General features: G+C 43.9%; 1 protein-coding gene across 1 annotated transcript; it reads right to left on the reverse strand.

The window, feature by feature from the left end:
- Positions 1-15151: 15151 nt before the first annotated feature.
- On the reverse strand, positions 15152-16430 carry LOC123160721 (E3 ubiquitin-protein ligase EL5). The gene has a single exon (XM_044578567.1). It carries the CDS (start codon positions 16379-16381, stop codon positions 15500-15502), a length of 882 nt encoding a protein of 293 aa, XP_044434502.1. The 5' UTR covers positions 16382-16430; the 3' UTR covers positions 15152-15499.
- Between the last annotated feature and the right edge of the window lie 753 nt (positions 16431-17183).

Below are 17183 nucleotides of genomic sequence, written 5' to 3' on the forward strand. Positions count from 1 at the left end.
GAACAACAATCATACCACAGGCTAGCTTCTAGGGTTTCGCCTCCTTGATCTCGTGGTAGATCTACTCTTGTAACACACATCATCAATATTAATCAAGCAGGACGTAGGGTTTTACCTCCATCAAGAGGGCCCGAATCTGGGTAAAACATCATTTCCCTTGTCTCCTGTTACCATCCGCCTAGACGCACAGTTCGGGACCCCCTACCCGAGATCCGCCGGTTTTGACACCGACAATGGCCATGTCGTCGCTTCAATGCCCATCACGCAATGGGTGTGCGTATTGAGCCCAATTTCGGGAGTAACCTTTCTTCAGATTGCTACAACAGATAAACCAGGTGCTATTAATCCTAGTAATTTTTTCTTGATTGGGTTTATTTTTCCGAGGAATTATTACTCTGGTTTGTTCCATCATCTGTACACAGGTCTGTCAAATGATGGCCGCATTAACGATGGTTGCGTGATGGTTCGGTCAGTTTCCCGTCCGCAATTTGGCGAACGCCTCATCGGGGACTCGGACCGCCCTGTGAATACATGCTTTGTAACGCTAGTGCCCTGCACCGACATTGGCTTCGACGGCAGGCCACATCTCTTAAAAAAAATTATTTTGCGTAAATTAATTATGCGAGTTTTTTTTCTATATTTATATTGTTATTTTTTGGACTGCACTGTTTTATATGTGTAGGTAATCGAATTCGACTGCGTCACGCGGCCACTTTGACAAGCCGACGTTGTCGTCCCAATCGGCGTAAATCGACCCGTGTGATAACCTTGTTGGTCGAATTGCCATACCAATATGTTCGGTTACCTCGGGGACTTCGACATCGCTAAGAGAGCTCTACCTCATCGAGTGTTTGAAACATGGGCCATATTTCTTTTATTGCTCACTTTGCATAAGTTATTTATTATGCTATGATTTTTTTTAAATTTATTATTATTACTATTATCTCCGTCTTGCACTAGCTTTTTGGGAACAGGTAAATGATCCGGGTTGGGCAGCGTTGTCACCTTGGTGTACCGACGTACCACGTCACCTCGACTAGACTGGGGGCTTCATCATCACTTCATTAACCCACGCCGGGAACTTCGGCATCATACTGCCGGCCTGCTCTATCGCCTCGGACGGACTGAGGGTTCCACCTCGCCACATTGGTCGTGCTATGTCACCACTTCAGAGTGATGAGCTCTTCGCTCTGCCACCTCGTGACCGGCTTGGGGTCTGGGAGCTCGTCTCGCTGTAAGCTCGGGCCACGCATCGACACCGATTACATTAACCAGCTAAGTCACTTCCATGCTCAGTTTTTTTATTCTTGTTCGGTTCGACCAAACATTATATTTGTGTTAAAAACTTAATTTGTCAACACGCGTTCTTTGTTAAAATCACTTCCTTTACCCAAGTTAACTGGGGGCTCTTAAATTTGTATGAGCCGTTCTATAATAATTGTTTTCTTCCTAGTCATTGCAAAGTCTTTTTCTATCACTCCCTTTTCAATGCGACTGTGTGGTTAATAGTTGGGGAGCCTAGATTCTCTCTCAAAGCCGCTCGAGTTTGGTTCGCTAAACTGGCCTAACAAGCAGTACACCGCCTTTAGGATAGGAGGTTGCAGCCGCAGGCTGACCCACTTGAAGTCTTGAGATCGAATGTGTCATATTAATGCACGGCAGAAGCATAAAAAATTCAAGACCAATTTTCGGATTGGCACAAAATGACTTGATTTCGTTCGGACTTCAAGCTTTTACTTAAGTTTTTTTGGCCTTTTGAGCTTATGGCATTTTTAACCTATTTGTGTGTCTCCAGCATAAGTCTCGCGGTACAACGCTGGACACCTTTAAAGCTTCGGCAATATCAAAGAGGGGCTACAGCTAGAGCCGAACCCACCAAAAGCCAAGGTATTCCATGGACTCCTTGGCAAAACATTATCGGACTACTGCTTTCCAGCTCTCATGGTCAATAGTTGGGTTGCCCGGCTCCTGTGCTTGCCTCCTATGTTCCACTTTGTTCGACTAGGTGTGCGAAGGGAGAACCACTGCGATTGTGCTTCCAGCTCTCATGGTTAAAGCACCTCAGTGGAGAAAGCCAAAAGCTGACTGTCGCAATAAGCGCAAACTGATCAGCGATCCGATGACTGTGTTAAACTATATGATCGGTAGAGGTCACCCCATGTTAAATGACAGGCCGTTCATAACATTGGCCGAAGTGTTTACGACTTGACCTCGGCTATCACCAAATACTAACTGGGGGCTAGTAAATGGCCTCCCAACTTTAAGCTCCTATGACTAAGTGAAAGTTATAAAGCCCACATATTTGATTGCCTTGTTTCGCTAACACAACCGCCTCTGGGCATCGGGACGTCGGCTAAGGGTGGTTTTGTTATTGCAGAAACACCCTGCGTAGCATCTACAAAGGGGTGGAATCTGATGATGGGCCACTTTCAAATGATAAACGGTCGCAACAGAGTCAAAATAAACATATATCATCAGCGTTTGTATTCATTATACAAGCGCTGCCTTCCGTAATTATCGTTATAAAGCCATAAATATGCATCAATTTGCCTTAAGATTTTGGCCAAGCTGGGTTGTCTGGCTCCTGTGTTTAACCCTACATTCCCAATTGTTCGGCTAGGGGGTAAAGGGAGCACCTATGTGATTGTTACTACCGGGCCATCCTGATTAGTACCTCAAACTGGGTGAAGCCAAAAGCTATCTATCTTAAGAATATAATTGGTCGGAAATGATGGAAGTGAAAATTTCGGTTCATTAGACCATAGAGTTCGGGAACTTTCCCCGAACTAAATCCTCAATATTTTTCTCCCATATTGACCGGAGGTGAGGTTTCATGATCATGGTCAGCATGACAACCCAAAGAAAGGAACCGATAGCGGGACTATTTTCATTGGAAGATGTTTCTTATGTTAAAAAGGAATATAACATATATCTCCGTGTACCTTTGTTTATAAATCCGTATGGCCGGATTGCCTTGTTTGCCATAAACCTTTTCCCTTATAAAGGCTTTATAAAGTAGGACAAACACTCCCCGGCTACTGTCCCAGGAGGTTGAAGCCGATGGTCGGTCAATAAAGTTTTGTACAATGCGGATCCGAGCATTAATGATGTAGAGTACTTGAATACGTAGAATCATTACACATACTTTGTGATTTTACTCTGGATATCGATCCTTAATTCGGCCACCCGTACCCGTATTAAGGCTCGGGGGCTACTGGGCTTTGGGCTTATCAGTTACTAATATTAAAGGGGCACATCGATCCCCTGATCTGGTGTTGCCACCCGACTAGTGTCTCGGGGGCTACTGCATTGCGTATTCAATGCGGAAAATTCAAAGTGCTCAGTGTTCGGCTTGACTGAACCATGGGGAAACGCGTCTTCAGACAACAATAGGTACCAACTGGGACTTATCCGACATCAAGCTAATATATTACAATGACTTCTCAAAACCTCTGTCAAGGGCCCGTTCGCCGATCACTATCTCCTCAAGTGTGCATCTCGGATTTTAGGCCGACACACACCTTGAGGGATACTGGCTATATATATTGTCAGTAAATAAATTACATCCAACGGAAATAAAATCCGCAAAAAATTAGCCCAAGACCAAGGTGGTACACCACCTCGGATGTTGTTCGGCATAAAGCTCAGATACAAATGGCTGGCTCCATAGAGGGCATTTCTGGCATTAAGCTCGGTAGAACTCCTTCAAATTTTTCGAACCAAGGTGATGTATGACACCTTGGATACAGTCTGGCATTGGACCTCGGATACAATCCGGCGTTGGAGCTCGGATGCAGTCTGGCGTTGGAGTTTGGCTGCAAGAGGATACCTTAGATGCAATCCGGTGTTGGAGTTCGGCTGCAAGAGGATACCTCAGATGCAGTCCGGCATTGGAGCTCGGACACAAGAGGACACCGCCACACGGGAACAACTTCAAACCCAAGGTGTGGCGTAAAAATAACAAGACATTGATAAAGGCCAGGAACTTAAAGGGGCTCCTCAGATACCCGACGTGTAAACTCTTCGGATTCACTTCGGCGATCCTCAAGATCGAAGATGAGAAGATTTGTTGAACCAGTTTTCAAGACCGAAGATGAAGAACAGTTCGGAAGAATCGAGGAGCGTCCCCAACTTTAAGACCGGTTCAAGGGGCTACTGACGGTGTCCTGGACTATGGGGTACTCACCACGTCATCTCCCGACCAGCTGGATCGGGCCGAGGACCCCCATGGCGGTTCACTCATGGGCCACTTCGGGCAGCCCATGCCGCATACAAGGAGGTTTCCACAAGACTTGGCGCCCAAGCCAAGGACTCTCCTAAACCCTAGGCCTCCGGTGTGTTATATAAACTGAGGCCAAGCTAGTCAATAGATCAACATATATTCATTAGAACAATCTCGTGCTAGACATATGTACTTTGTACTACACCCATAATCAAAAGCAGGATGTAGGGTATTATCTATTCGAGAGAGCCCGAACCTGGGTAAAACCATGTGTCCATGTTACCATCGCTCCAAGATGCCTAGCTTAGGACCCTTACTACGAGATATGCCAGATTTGACACCAACAACGTTGACTCAATTACTTCAGCAGACACCGATACTATTCCAATTGCTACTACTGGGGAAATTGCAAAATCACTTGCTGTGACTGATCCTCAAGATTCTACTGGGTCTCCAAGACCATTATTTGATGTTCGACTGAAGAAGACCAACTTCCAACTAATTCCAGTCATGCGAAAGATTGGCAGAAGCCTCGGGCCGCCATAGTTTGATAATGCCAAATTCTTCAAAGAGAAGAATTTCTTCGCTGGCGAGTCCCCATATGACTCTGCCAAGCTAAGGGGCATGCGCTTCTGGACAAAGACACATATGAACTACTATGCTTCATTGTTGTTTGACAAGAATAAGATCTTCATGCATTGCCATATTCCTCATGTGGATATGGGATCCATTCCTTGCTTCTGCCCAGTCTTGGTCGTTCTTCATGATGTTGGGTTACTTAGCTTCTGCTCTGACGTCTGTGATTGGAATGAAGGGCTAATTCTTTAGTTCTATACTACCGTGCACTTCCATCACTACTGCAGGTTGGTCCAAACACGACAGTCCAATCAGAGACCCTTCGACAAAACTATGTGTGATGCATTAATCGCAACGGTGATGTAAAAAATCATTAAAAAAGATGCAAAATGTTTGTGATGGTGGATACATCAAACACGGTTCATATTTTAGATGTGTGTGTGATGCGTGGCAAATGGTTGATCTAGAAGAACTGTTTGCAATGAGGCAGAATAACAGAAACAGCCAGCCAGATGAGGGTGTGTGCGATATACGACATGCAGTTCACTAGGATGAACTGTGTGTGATTAGACAACACAATAGAAACGATCAGCCAGATCAAGGTGTGTGCAATGAAGGGCATACAGTTGACTCATATGAACTGTTTGCGATGAGCCAACAAAACAAAAATAGTTCAACTGAACAAGATGAATGTGATACACGGCAAACAAGTCCATAATTAGAAATGTGTGCGAAAACCAATAATAACATAGATGATTGCTGCTAATAAGCCGTGTGATTTGTTTTGTCTATAGAAGAATAACACACACACACACACACACACACACACACACACACACACACACACACACACACACATATATATATATATATATATAGACACACACACACAAACACACTAGCAAAAGAGCTTGTGTGTTGTAACGGGAGAAAAAACATAACGCACGCTCTTGACCCAACAACCATCACTCAAGAACACAATAGGTCCATCTCCTTTATTTTAGCGAGGCATCATATTTGTGTTGCCGCTTATCCTCCTTATGCTCGCCAGCGATGGCCTCAGTATTCATACAAAACAAAACATGTTTGAATATGCTTAATCCTAAGGCGTCTATCTCTCCCTCTCTCCTCCCTCTCCCCCCTCTCTCTCTTGCTTTCTCTCACTCTCGCGATGAGAAATCTGTTGTTTTCCCCTGGGACGTTTTTCAGAAGTATGCATGTGTTGTTATCGATGTTTTTTTTCCTATATGGTCATAGTGGGGTGTTTATTTGCAATCTGGATCGCCGTCGGTACAAAAGAAAAATGGATCGTGCACTCTAAATTATAATTTTGCTTCCAAAACAATATTTAAAAAATATTTAACAAGTGAAATTAAGATCATATTCAGATTCCACACATTTTTTCAATCAAATTTCATATATAACCTGTTAAAATCGGAGTTATGGACTAAAGATACAGATAATTTAGAAAATCATTTGTTTGATTTAAATATCTTCCAAAATAATATTTTAAAATACTTAACAGGTAAAATTAATCTCATGTTCGTATTTTACATATTTTTCTAATCAAATTTATATATAACATGTTCAAATCGGAGTTATGGTTTAAAAGATATGGATGATTTAGAAAAGCATTTGTTTGACTTAGATATGATGCGCAGATGAGTTACCTAAAAGGTCAGGGGGGGTTTCAAAAAATGTAAAATAATGGTTTGGTATGACTTAAATCCGGACGGTGGGTTGATTTCAAGAAAAGACAAGGGCTTTTGTGTAAAATATGAAAAAAAAACAATTCGTTCTTACTTAAAACAGGACTGCGGGTTGATTTCTCTGAAACAGAGGGATTTTTCTGCAAAATGCCATGACGGACGACCATAAACCCAATTTTCTTTATTATTAGGTAAAGATATAAGTGACTATACAGATCATTCGCACACACCTCAATAAACAATTCTATGCATTCTAAACTAGGAGAAATGATCGTCTAGTCATCTACTTCTTGTGACGCTCCTGTCACTGCTCTATGGCTCGATCCCTCATTTGGGGCAGGAAGAAGACACTCCCTCATGTCAACGATCCACATGTACATCTTGTAGCTTGTATACACATGCTTGGCCGCGTACTTGACGTGTTGTTCATCCAGTCTCTCACGCCAGACACTGTGTGAGGCATTCTTGACCTTCTTGCTGTCATCCTTCATCTTCATGTAGTAGGGGGCGATGATGGACGAGGCGAGGTCAACCAGGGAGTTCTGTTTGTTGTTGTTGCTGCCCCAAACCTTGTAGTGGTCCTGGATGTTGACAAGATTTTGGCATTTCAAGCCCGAAACCGAGCGCTTTTAGATCGTTGGTGGTGTTCACCGTAGCGAAACTGTAGTCGGAGTTGTTGATAAATCTGGAGAATGCTTGCAAGGCCTTGTGGCCAGGTGGTAGTGGTAGACGAGGATGTTAGGTCGCACGCACAACTTGGCGACGACAACCTTCTGAGCGTGCCTCGCACGACCGACGGTGTACTCGAGGTCAAAACCGACCACTTGGTACTTGTCCTCAGCAATCAACTGCTCCATAGTTTGGATGGAGCTCTTCACCGAGACTGGCTCATTCGCGTACACCACCGAGAGGGCCTTCCACCTCATGTGGGTGTCCGCTACGTGATGCATGGTGAACTGCCCGCCGTTGTCGTCGTCGGCCGCTAGGAGCGCCACTGGAGCCACGGGGAGCGCCATTTGGAACCGTTGGATGTCCTCTTTGTATGTGTCATCGTGGGTGTTCTTATTGTGTCGTGTGGTGCGAGAGATGATGGTAAATAGCCACACGAATAAATGGGGGCCAGGCGGCCTGGATTCTCAGCGCGTCCACATGGCAATTTTTGCAGCGGGTAACTGCGTCGTGGCGCCGCACCTGACGCAACCGCATGCACATGAACGTACGTGATCGTGCACCGGCCCCAAACACTCGCATCGCGCATGGAGGGATGAGGGCAGAGCGCCCGAAGGGACACGAGAGCAAAGCGCGCGTGGTGGGACGTGAGTAGAGCGCACCCTGGTGGGTTGTTCTTCCATCGGAGCCCCCCTCTAGTACTTCTTTGGCCCAACAGGTGTCTTCTGGTCCAGAAATTCTTTTCAAAAAGTTTTGCTGTGTTTGGACTCCGCTTGGTATTGATTTTCTGCGAAGTAAAAAACAAGCAAAAACAACAACTGACACTGGGGACTATGTCAATAGGTTAGTCCCAAAAAATGATATAAAGTTGCTATAAAATGATTGTAAAACATCTAAGAATGATAATATAACAGCATGGAACAATAAAAAATTATAGATACGTTGGAGACATATCAGTATCCCCAAGCTTAATTCCTGCTCGTCCTTGAGTAGGTAAATGATAAAAACAGAATTTTTGATGTGGAATGCTGCCTAACATGTTCATCACATATTTTTTTCTTTGTAGCATGGACATATGGAATTTTATATGGTTCAAAGCAGTGGTCTAGTTTGGACATGAAGATTTCAATACTCAAGCATATCAACAAGCAACCATGTCTTTCAAAATATCAACACTAAAGCAAGTTGTCCCTAGCCCATCATGCTCAAACATTGATACATTCATGAATCACACTCGCATATTAGCTACACCTAATGCTCAAGTACGATCATAGTGCCCCATAGTTGGTGCTTTATAAGAGAAGATGGAGACTCAAATAAAAATAAAAATGCATAAAGTAAATAGAATGGCCCTTCACAGAGGGAAGTAGGAATTTGTAGAGGTGCCAGAGCTCAAGGCTTAAATTGGGAGATAAAAATCGAGAGGCATACTTTTCCCGTCAATGAAAACGACCGAGTAATTCTCAACACTTTCCATGCTAGATACATCATAGGTGGTTCCCAAACAGAAAGTAAAGTTTATTCATTTTTCCACCATTCTTTCACATCCACGACTAGCTGTATCCACGGGTGTCTTCCGTACCAACACTTTCCAAGGAATTTATTATTTGACAACATAAATTAAACTTCTTTTTCATTTTGGGACTAGGTATCCTTATTACCGCCGTACTCTCGTACAACGACAAGTGAATAAACACTCATCATGAGAATAACACATCTAGCATGGAAAATATTGGCCACCCCCTACCGCTTCATGAGCGTTACGAGCACACAAAAAGGAAATTTATTTTGAAAATTAGAGGTGGCACATACAAATTTGCTTAAAACGGCACGAGAATACCACATATAGGTAGGTATGGTGGACTCATGTGGCAAAAGTGGTTTAAGGATTTTGGATGTACAAGTAGTATTTCTACTTAGTACAAATGGAGGCTAGCAAAAAGATTGAGAAGCAACCAACCAAGAAACAAAAAATCACATAAGCAAGCATTAAGCATAACTAACACTGAATAATGCACAACATGTAGGATGTAATTTCATCACATAACTATTGACTTTCATGCTTGCATAGGGAATCACAAACCTTAACACTAATATTCTTACTAAAGCATAATTACTCACCAATATGACTCACATATCACTATCATCATATCTCAAAACTGTTACAAAGAATCAAGTTTATTTTGTCCAATTATATTCATGAAAGTTTTTATTATATCCCCCTTAAATATATATCACTTTGGGACTAATTTCATATGTTGCTTTTGGTAAGCTCAAACAAATTTAAGTGAAGAACATGAGCATAAAAATTTTCGTCTCTCAAAATAATATAAGTGAAGCATGAGAGGATTTTCTTCAAAATTTACAAACTATCAAATAGATCTAAGTGAAGCATGAGAGAATTTCTTCAAAATTAATAAAGCACACCATTCTCAAAAAGATATAAAGTGAAGCACTAGAGCAGTTCCATAACTCAATTTTTTTAAGTGAAGCATAAAGAGCAATTCTAACAAATCATAGCATAATTTTGGCTCTCTCAAATAGGTGTTTACAACAAGGATAGTTGACACAAACTAAAAAGAAAAACAAGCAAAGACTCATATAATACACGATGCTCCAAGAAAAACTCATGATATGTGACGAATAAAAATATAGCTCCAAGTAAAATACCGATAGTCGTTAGAAGAAAGAGGGGATGCCTTCCGGGGTATCCCCAAGCTTAGTTGCTTGTTTATCTTTGGATAATAACTTGGGGTCCCATGTGGCATCCCCAAGCTTAGTTGCTTGTTTATCTTTGGATAATAACTTGGGGTCCCATGTGGCATCCCCAAGCTTAGGCTCTCCTTACTCCTCATTCCTTCATACATCGTGATCTCACCCAAAACTTGATAACTTCAATCACACAAAACTCAACAAAACCTTTGTGAGATCTGTTAGTATAACAAGGCAAATCACTACTCTAAGTACTGTCGCAAACCCATTCATATTTTATTTTTGCATTATATCTACTGTATTCCAACTTTACCATGGCTCATACCCCCCCCCAATACAAACCATAGATTCATCAAAATAAGAACGCAACGCAAAGAAAACAGGATATGGCGAAAACAAAACATTATGTAGCTATCTAAAAACTTCGTATACTTCTGTAACTCTAATTTTTTTTGAACAATTAGACGATGTAGGAAATTTTTATATCAATCTTGTGTAAAAATTTAGAGCAAAAGCAAGTTTTTGTGATTTATGAAAATTATTTTACTGAGCGCAAAAGTTTTTGTTTTTCAACAAGATCAAATCAACTATCACCCAACATGATCCCAAAGGTTTAGCTTGGCACAAAAACTAATTATGACATAAAGACACAATCATAACAGAGGCATAATTGTTTAAACACTGAAAAATAGAAATAAAAAGGCAAAAATGAATTTTATTCATTGGATTGCCTCCCAACAAGCTCTTTCTTTTTAGCCATTAAGTTAGGCTTGAAATTTTATTGATGCTCACAAGAAAGATAACAAGTGAAACACAAAGAGAGCATCATAAAGCATGTGACAAAAACATTTAAGTCTAACATACTTCCTATGAATAGGAATTTTGTAAGCAAACAAATTATGAAGACAATAAATATCTAGTATATGCAAAGGAGAAAAATAAAACATTGACAATCTGAACATAACGAGAGGTAATTTAGTAACATGAAAATTTCTACAACCATATTTTCCTCTCTCATAATAATTACATGTGGGATCATAATCAAATAAACAATATAAATATCACATAACATCTTCTCTTCATAATCCACATGCATAAAAGGCTTATAATCTTCCAAGATAGTGGTATTAACATTAAATAAAGTCATGACCTCTCCAAACCCACTTTTATGAAAAAATTCGTAAGATTGAGCACTCTCCAAATATGTGGGATTATTTTTACCTAAAGTTGACACTCTTCCAAACCCACTTTCAATATTATTGCAAACATTATTATCAATAGCATATTCATAATGAGGCATAAATAATTTTTCAAGATGATAAGAAGCATCACCCCAATCATGATCAGTGCAATAAGTAGTGGACATATCAAAATTAGCATACCCAAGCTTGGGGTTTTGCATATTATTAGCACAATTTACATTAATAGAATTTATAATAACATCATTTCAATCATGCTTTTGATTCAAGGAGCTATCATTAATCACTTCATCAATTTCTTCTTTCAACACTTCATCACAATTCTTAGATTTATGAATTTCAAGCAAAACTTCACAAAGATAATCTAGTGAACTCAATTCACTAGCAATTGGTCCATCATAATTGGATCTTTTAAAAAGGTCAGTAGTGGATGAGGATCCATATCAATAGATTTTTAGCAAGCGAAGCAAGCAAATAGAAGACACATGGCACACAAGCAAAGATAGCAAACGAACAAAAAGGAAGACGGAAAAGAAGGCAAATAAAAAGGAAAATATTTTTGTGTTTTTGTAAAAACATTTTAGGTGTGGGGGAGATGAAAATGAGAGGAAAAAGGCAAATAATGTAAATTGCAAGGAGATGAGATTTGTGATTAGGAACCTGGTAGATGTTGATGTTGTCTCCCAGACAACGGCGCTAGAAATCCTTTCTTGATGGCTTGTGTTCGCGTCAGTTTTTCACCGAAGAGGAAGGGATGATGCGGCACAACTTCGGTAAGTATTTCCCTCGGTTATGAAACCAAGGTTATCGAACCAGTATGAGAACCAAGCAACACTATGTAAACGGTACCTGCACACAAAGAACAAATACTTGCAACCCGACGCGTAAGAGAGGTTGTCAATCCTTGTCGGGTAAAAGATTGGTAAAGAGATAGTTTGGTAGATACAAATAAAATAAAGGAAAATAAAATTCAGTGATGTATTTTTGGGTCTTTGGAAATATAGATCTGAAAATAAAAGATGCAAATAAAGAAAAGGGCAAATAGCAATATAGATCTGAAAATATAAGATGGGAAAATAGACCCGGGGGCTGGAGATTTCACTGGTGGCTTCTCTCGAGAAAATAGTATACGGTGGGTAAACAAATTACTATAGGGAAATATATAGAACCTCAAATAATTATGACGATACCCAGGCAATGATCATTATATAGGCATCATGTCCAACATTAGTAGACCGACTCCTAACTGCATCTACTACTACTACTACACACATCGACCATTATCCATCATGCATCTAGTGTATTAAGTTCATGGAGAAATGGAGTAATGCAATAAGAACAATGACATGATGTAGACGAGATCTATTCATGTAGGAATAGCCCCCATATTGTTATCCTTAATAGCAATGATACATACGTGTCTTGCTGCCCCTTCTGTCACTGGGAAAGAACACCGTACGATCAAACCCATCACAAAACACCTCTTCCCATGGCAAGAAAAATCAATCTAGTCGGCCTAACTAAACCAAAGATTCGAAGAAGAAATACGAGGCTATAAGTAATCATGCATATAAGAGATCAAAGAAACTCAAATAACTTTCATGGATATATAGATCTGATCATAAACTCAAAGTTCATCGGATCCCAACAAACACATCGCAAAAAAGAGTTACATCAAATAGATCTCCAAGAGACCATTGTATTGAGAATCAAAAAGAGAGAAGAAGCCATCTAGCTACTGCCTATGGGCCCGTGGGTCTATAATGAACTACTCACGCATCATCGGAGAGGCACCAATGAGGATGATGAACCCCTCCGTGATGGTGTCTAGATTAGATCTCGTGGTTCTGGAACTTGCGGCGACTGGAATTGTGTTTCGTTGACTCCCCTACGGTTTTTGGATTTTTGGGGTATTTATAGAGCAAAGAGGCGGTGCGGGAGGCCACCAAGGTGGGCACAACCCACCTGGGCGTGCTCGGGCCCCCAGGCGCGCCCTGGTGGGTTGTTCTCCCCTCGGAGCCCCCCTCTGGTACTTCTTTGGCCCAATAGGTGTCTTCTGGTCCTGAAAAATTCTCCCAAAAGTTTTGTTGCGTTTGGACTCCGTTTGGTTTTCCGCGAAGTAAAAAACAAGCAAAAAACAGCAAGTGGCACTGGGCACTATGTCAATAGGTTAGTCCCAAAAAATGATATAAAGTTGCTATAAAATGATTGTAAAACATCCAAGAATGATAATATAACATCATGGAACAATGAAATATTATAGATACCTTAGAGACGTATCAGGCAACGCATGGGTGATTTGTAGTGTAGAAAAGCCGGCGGCGGTGGCCGGCGGGGGTGAGGGAAGGGTCTGGGCTATCCATTATGGTCGGAGGGACGGTCATCGGTGGTGGAAACGGGGCGCGGTGGCTGTGGCGGCGGGAGACATGGCAGCACTGGGGTGGGAGAAAAAGAGGCACCACTTAAACTCGGCCACGGCGGGAGTGATCATGCTTAGGGACATCGGTGGGATATTGGGAGGTGGAGGATAATTTTTACTCCACTATAACGGTTAGGGGATCGACTAGGTGCGCCGTAAGGGAGGATAACCGAATTTATCCTTCCTTACGGCCTTATTGGGGATTGGTTAGAAATGCCCTAGGAAATAAGAACACACACCACCAACTCACCCTCAAATCCACTATCACACATCTTCTCATTAAAACAAAAAGACAACCTACATACCTGCCCAAGTAGTTTTACGGGCGCAGTGTGACGCCACTCCTCTGCCTGCTAGTATATAGGATTACTGCTAATAGACCCTAGCTATCCCTCGAATATGTTCCAGCCCCTCCCCCTCCCCCGGTGAGCTTCTCACGCTCATCGGATTTATATCTGTAGTCGAACTTGATGGAATCGGTTCATACGCCCGGGTGGGGGTGGGGTTGCTTGGCACAAGGAGTCATGTCGTGTGCATGTGGTCTTGCTTACAATATTATATGTGCAATGTGGTCATCCAAAAGCTCTCGTCCTTGCTTGCTATACTTAGAGTATCTTCAATAAGTGATGTAAAATACATCATTTGGTGTAAACTGTTTTATACATCACCGTGCCTAGAAATCTAGCTCCAACAGGTGATCTATATGTAAAATCATATGGTCCAATTTTTATGGCTTGATGTAAAATCACCCCTAGGTGATGTATATTTGCATCACCTAGCAGGCTGCCCAAACGTAAGAATCACCATAGCCCCCACCAATGCGCACAGCCGCTCCCTCCCGTGCGCGTGAAACTTCACGCCGGCCCCCACCATAGCGCGCTGCCGCCATCGCAGATCCTGCCTCACTCCGCTCGTCGGAGCCGTCAGTACCACCGAATCCACCACCCCACCTTTTAATCCACTTCCGCCGCGCCTCTCCGCTGCGGATCCCCTCCCCCCTCCCCCCGCGCCTCTCTCCGTCTGTTTCGGTCGCCGTTGCGATGCTACCACCCGAGGAGCTCCATCAGCGTCCACTGTGTGCGTCGGCATCAATCCGGCCGTTACTCAGCTGAGATAACGTAGGACCGAGTATGCTACAATCTTGACACGTGGGAAGAGTCTAACATCACTGCACGCACCTTTGACAAGGCTTGTTGGCGCTTCGGCCGACCAAAGTCGCACTTGAACTTGCCGGGGATTGACAACCAGGCGGATCTGGAGTTCGTCGGTCCCGACATCGATATGGTGACCGTTGCGGAGAAGAATGAGACACGGATCGTTCTTGATCAGTGCGACGCTTTTCGGCAGGATGAAGTCGGGATGGCGAGGTTTGCGGCGGAAAATCGGTACCTCGAGCAGGCGGAGTACAAGTTCTATGCGTCGCGGAACTAAGACAAAGAAGGAGGTGAAGGAGGATGAGGAGAAGACGAAGAAGGAGGACGAAGTTGGCCCCTCGACGGTGGTTGTGCTCGATAGTTCGGACTTGGTGAACAACGAGGCCGACGAGTCGGGCTCCGACATCGACTGGGACAACCTCTTTGATGAGTACTAGTTCGCAGTGGTTCATAGTCAAAGAATCTTTGTATCGGAACTACTTTTAGTTTGTATTGGAACTATGTTTTTAGTTTGTATTGGAACTATGTTTGAAATTGTCATGTTCTATCTAAATTTGCAATGTATTGATGTTTTCGTGCCCAATATACATCACATGTTGGAGCAAAATGATGCCCTATTTGTACACCATCTGTTGAAGCAAAGATGTTTGAGATGATGCAAAATTCACTTTTTGGTGATGTAAAACTACTTTTTTTGTGCCCAAGATACATCACCTGTAGAGATGCTCTTAGATTGTCTAGGTGGGCAGATGCATTATATGTACAGAGCATGGGCATCGGAGTTGATCTCTGGGAGGGTGACCGGCTGGCCGCACGTCCGAGGTAATTCCGGCTCTACGCTACACGGGAGCTCTTGGAGTTGCACAGGTGATGCTAATACCCTGGTCTGTGTCTGCTGTTCCGCTACCGCTGCCACCGGAACAGGAGGGAGTCGACCCCGACGGTCCTTGCCTCCCGAAGCTCCACAGCCTCTTCAAAGACCTCAGCCTCGCCAAGCCCGGAGACTTGGACGCGCCGCGCGGGGTCGCCACTGTCCTTGAGTCCGGAATGTCGATCACCAGCACTGCCGCGGTGGCAAGGGCGGAGGGGCTGGAGTAGGCTCCGTGAGAGGTCACGGTCACCGCGGCGAGCGTGGCCTGGTCTGAAACCCCGAGCAGTACACTCGCCGGCAGGTTCCCGGCGTAGTTCATCGGCTCCGGTGGCAAGGAAGGGAGACTCGTCGGTGTAAGCGCCTGCGACGCGTCGGGCTTGCCGACGGTGGCCCTGCAGAGCGGGCAGCTGGTGTGGGAGGCAAGCCACATGTCGACGCACTCGGTGTGGAAGCCGTGGCCGCACCGGGGCAAGAACCTGGCCTCCTCCCCGTCCTCGAGCTCGGTCAGGCACACCGCACACTCCACCCCGACGTCGTCCGTGGAGCCCTTCGGCCCCGCGCGGTACACCGTGACCGGTAGCGACCGCAGCAGCTCCGGGTCGACGCCCCCTGCGGCCACCCCACGCACGCCGCGTGGGCGCCCTCTCGGCGCGGTCCGGACGCTGGTGTTGAAGTAGTACTGGAGGAAGATGAGCGCGAGGGCGAACGTCAGGAACACCAGAAAGATGCCTGTCATGGTGAGTATGCCACCGATCGGCATGGTTGGTGCGGCCGTGGAGACCGCCGGCGCGACCGCCCAGCCCGAGGATGAGTCCATAGCGGCGGCAGACTGCTCGAAGTCTTGTACCATGTAGTTGCGCGGTCTGGTCTATTAATTCCGTGTGGCTTGGTGAGTGAAGATGCGCTCGAATGCTCGATGTAAAAAAGCTCGTACATATATATATGCGCACGGAGTGAGTGTTGGAGTGACGAGGTCAGTGACACTGACATGGATGAAGCAGGGGAGAAAGAAGGTGGAAGGCGGCAGGCGCGCGCGCCCGATCAGTCTTGGGAGGCAAGTCTGATGCTGTTTGCGGGAGAGCAGTGCCGTGCATGACGGACGGGTCAGCGCCGGCGGCGGTTCTTTGAACTCGTGCTGCCAAATGAGTGGAAGATTCGGCAAACGCGATTACCGCACGTGTTCCTTCTGTAGGACGTCCTTCTACAAGTTGTCTCATTGAAGCCACCGCAACATCGTCTTGGAAAAGGCAGGCATATCGGCCTAATCTTGTTCCGGAATATGAATTGTTACGTGTCATTGCATTGATAGGTAAGAAAAAACGTACGAGGGGTGCCTGGCTTGGTGGCACAAACAAGGGGGATATCGGCCTGATTTGAAGGTGTTCAAAAGAAAACATATACAGACATACAGTACTTTGTATAAAAAACACAGTTTTGTTAGAACTCATCTAGATGAGATATAATTTGGTCTCATTCACATTTTATAGCCATTGGATGTGATGCTATAAGATGCGTGTGTGCTGGCGTGGGTTGCATCTGTTCTTGTTTTCAAAATGAATGAGACTAAATTATGTCTCATCTACATGAGTTCTAGGTACTCCCTAAAAAACACCAAAAAAATGAGAAGGTGGCGTCTCTATATTACTACAGCC

Source organism: Triticum aestivum, chromosome 7B, assembly GCF_018294505.1.
Source record: "Triticum aestivum cultivar Chinese Spring chromosome 7B, IWGSC CS RefSeq v2.1, whole genome shotgun sequence".
NCBI lineage: Eukaryota > Viridiplantae > Streptophyta > Magnoliopsida > Poales > Poaceae > Triticum > Triticum aestivum.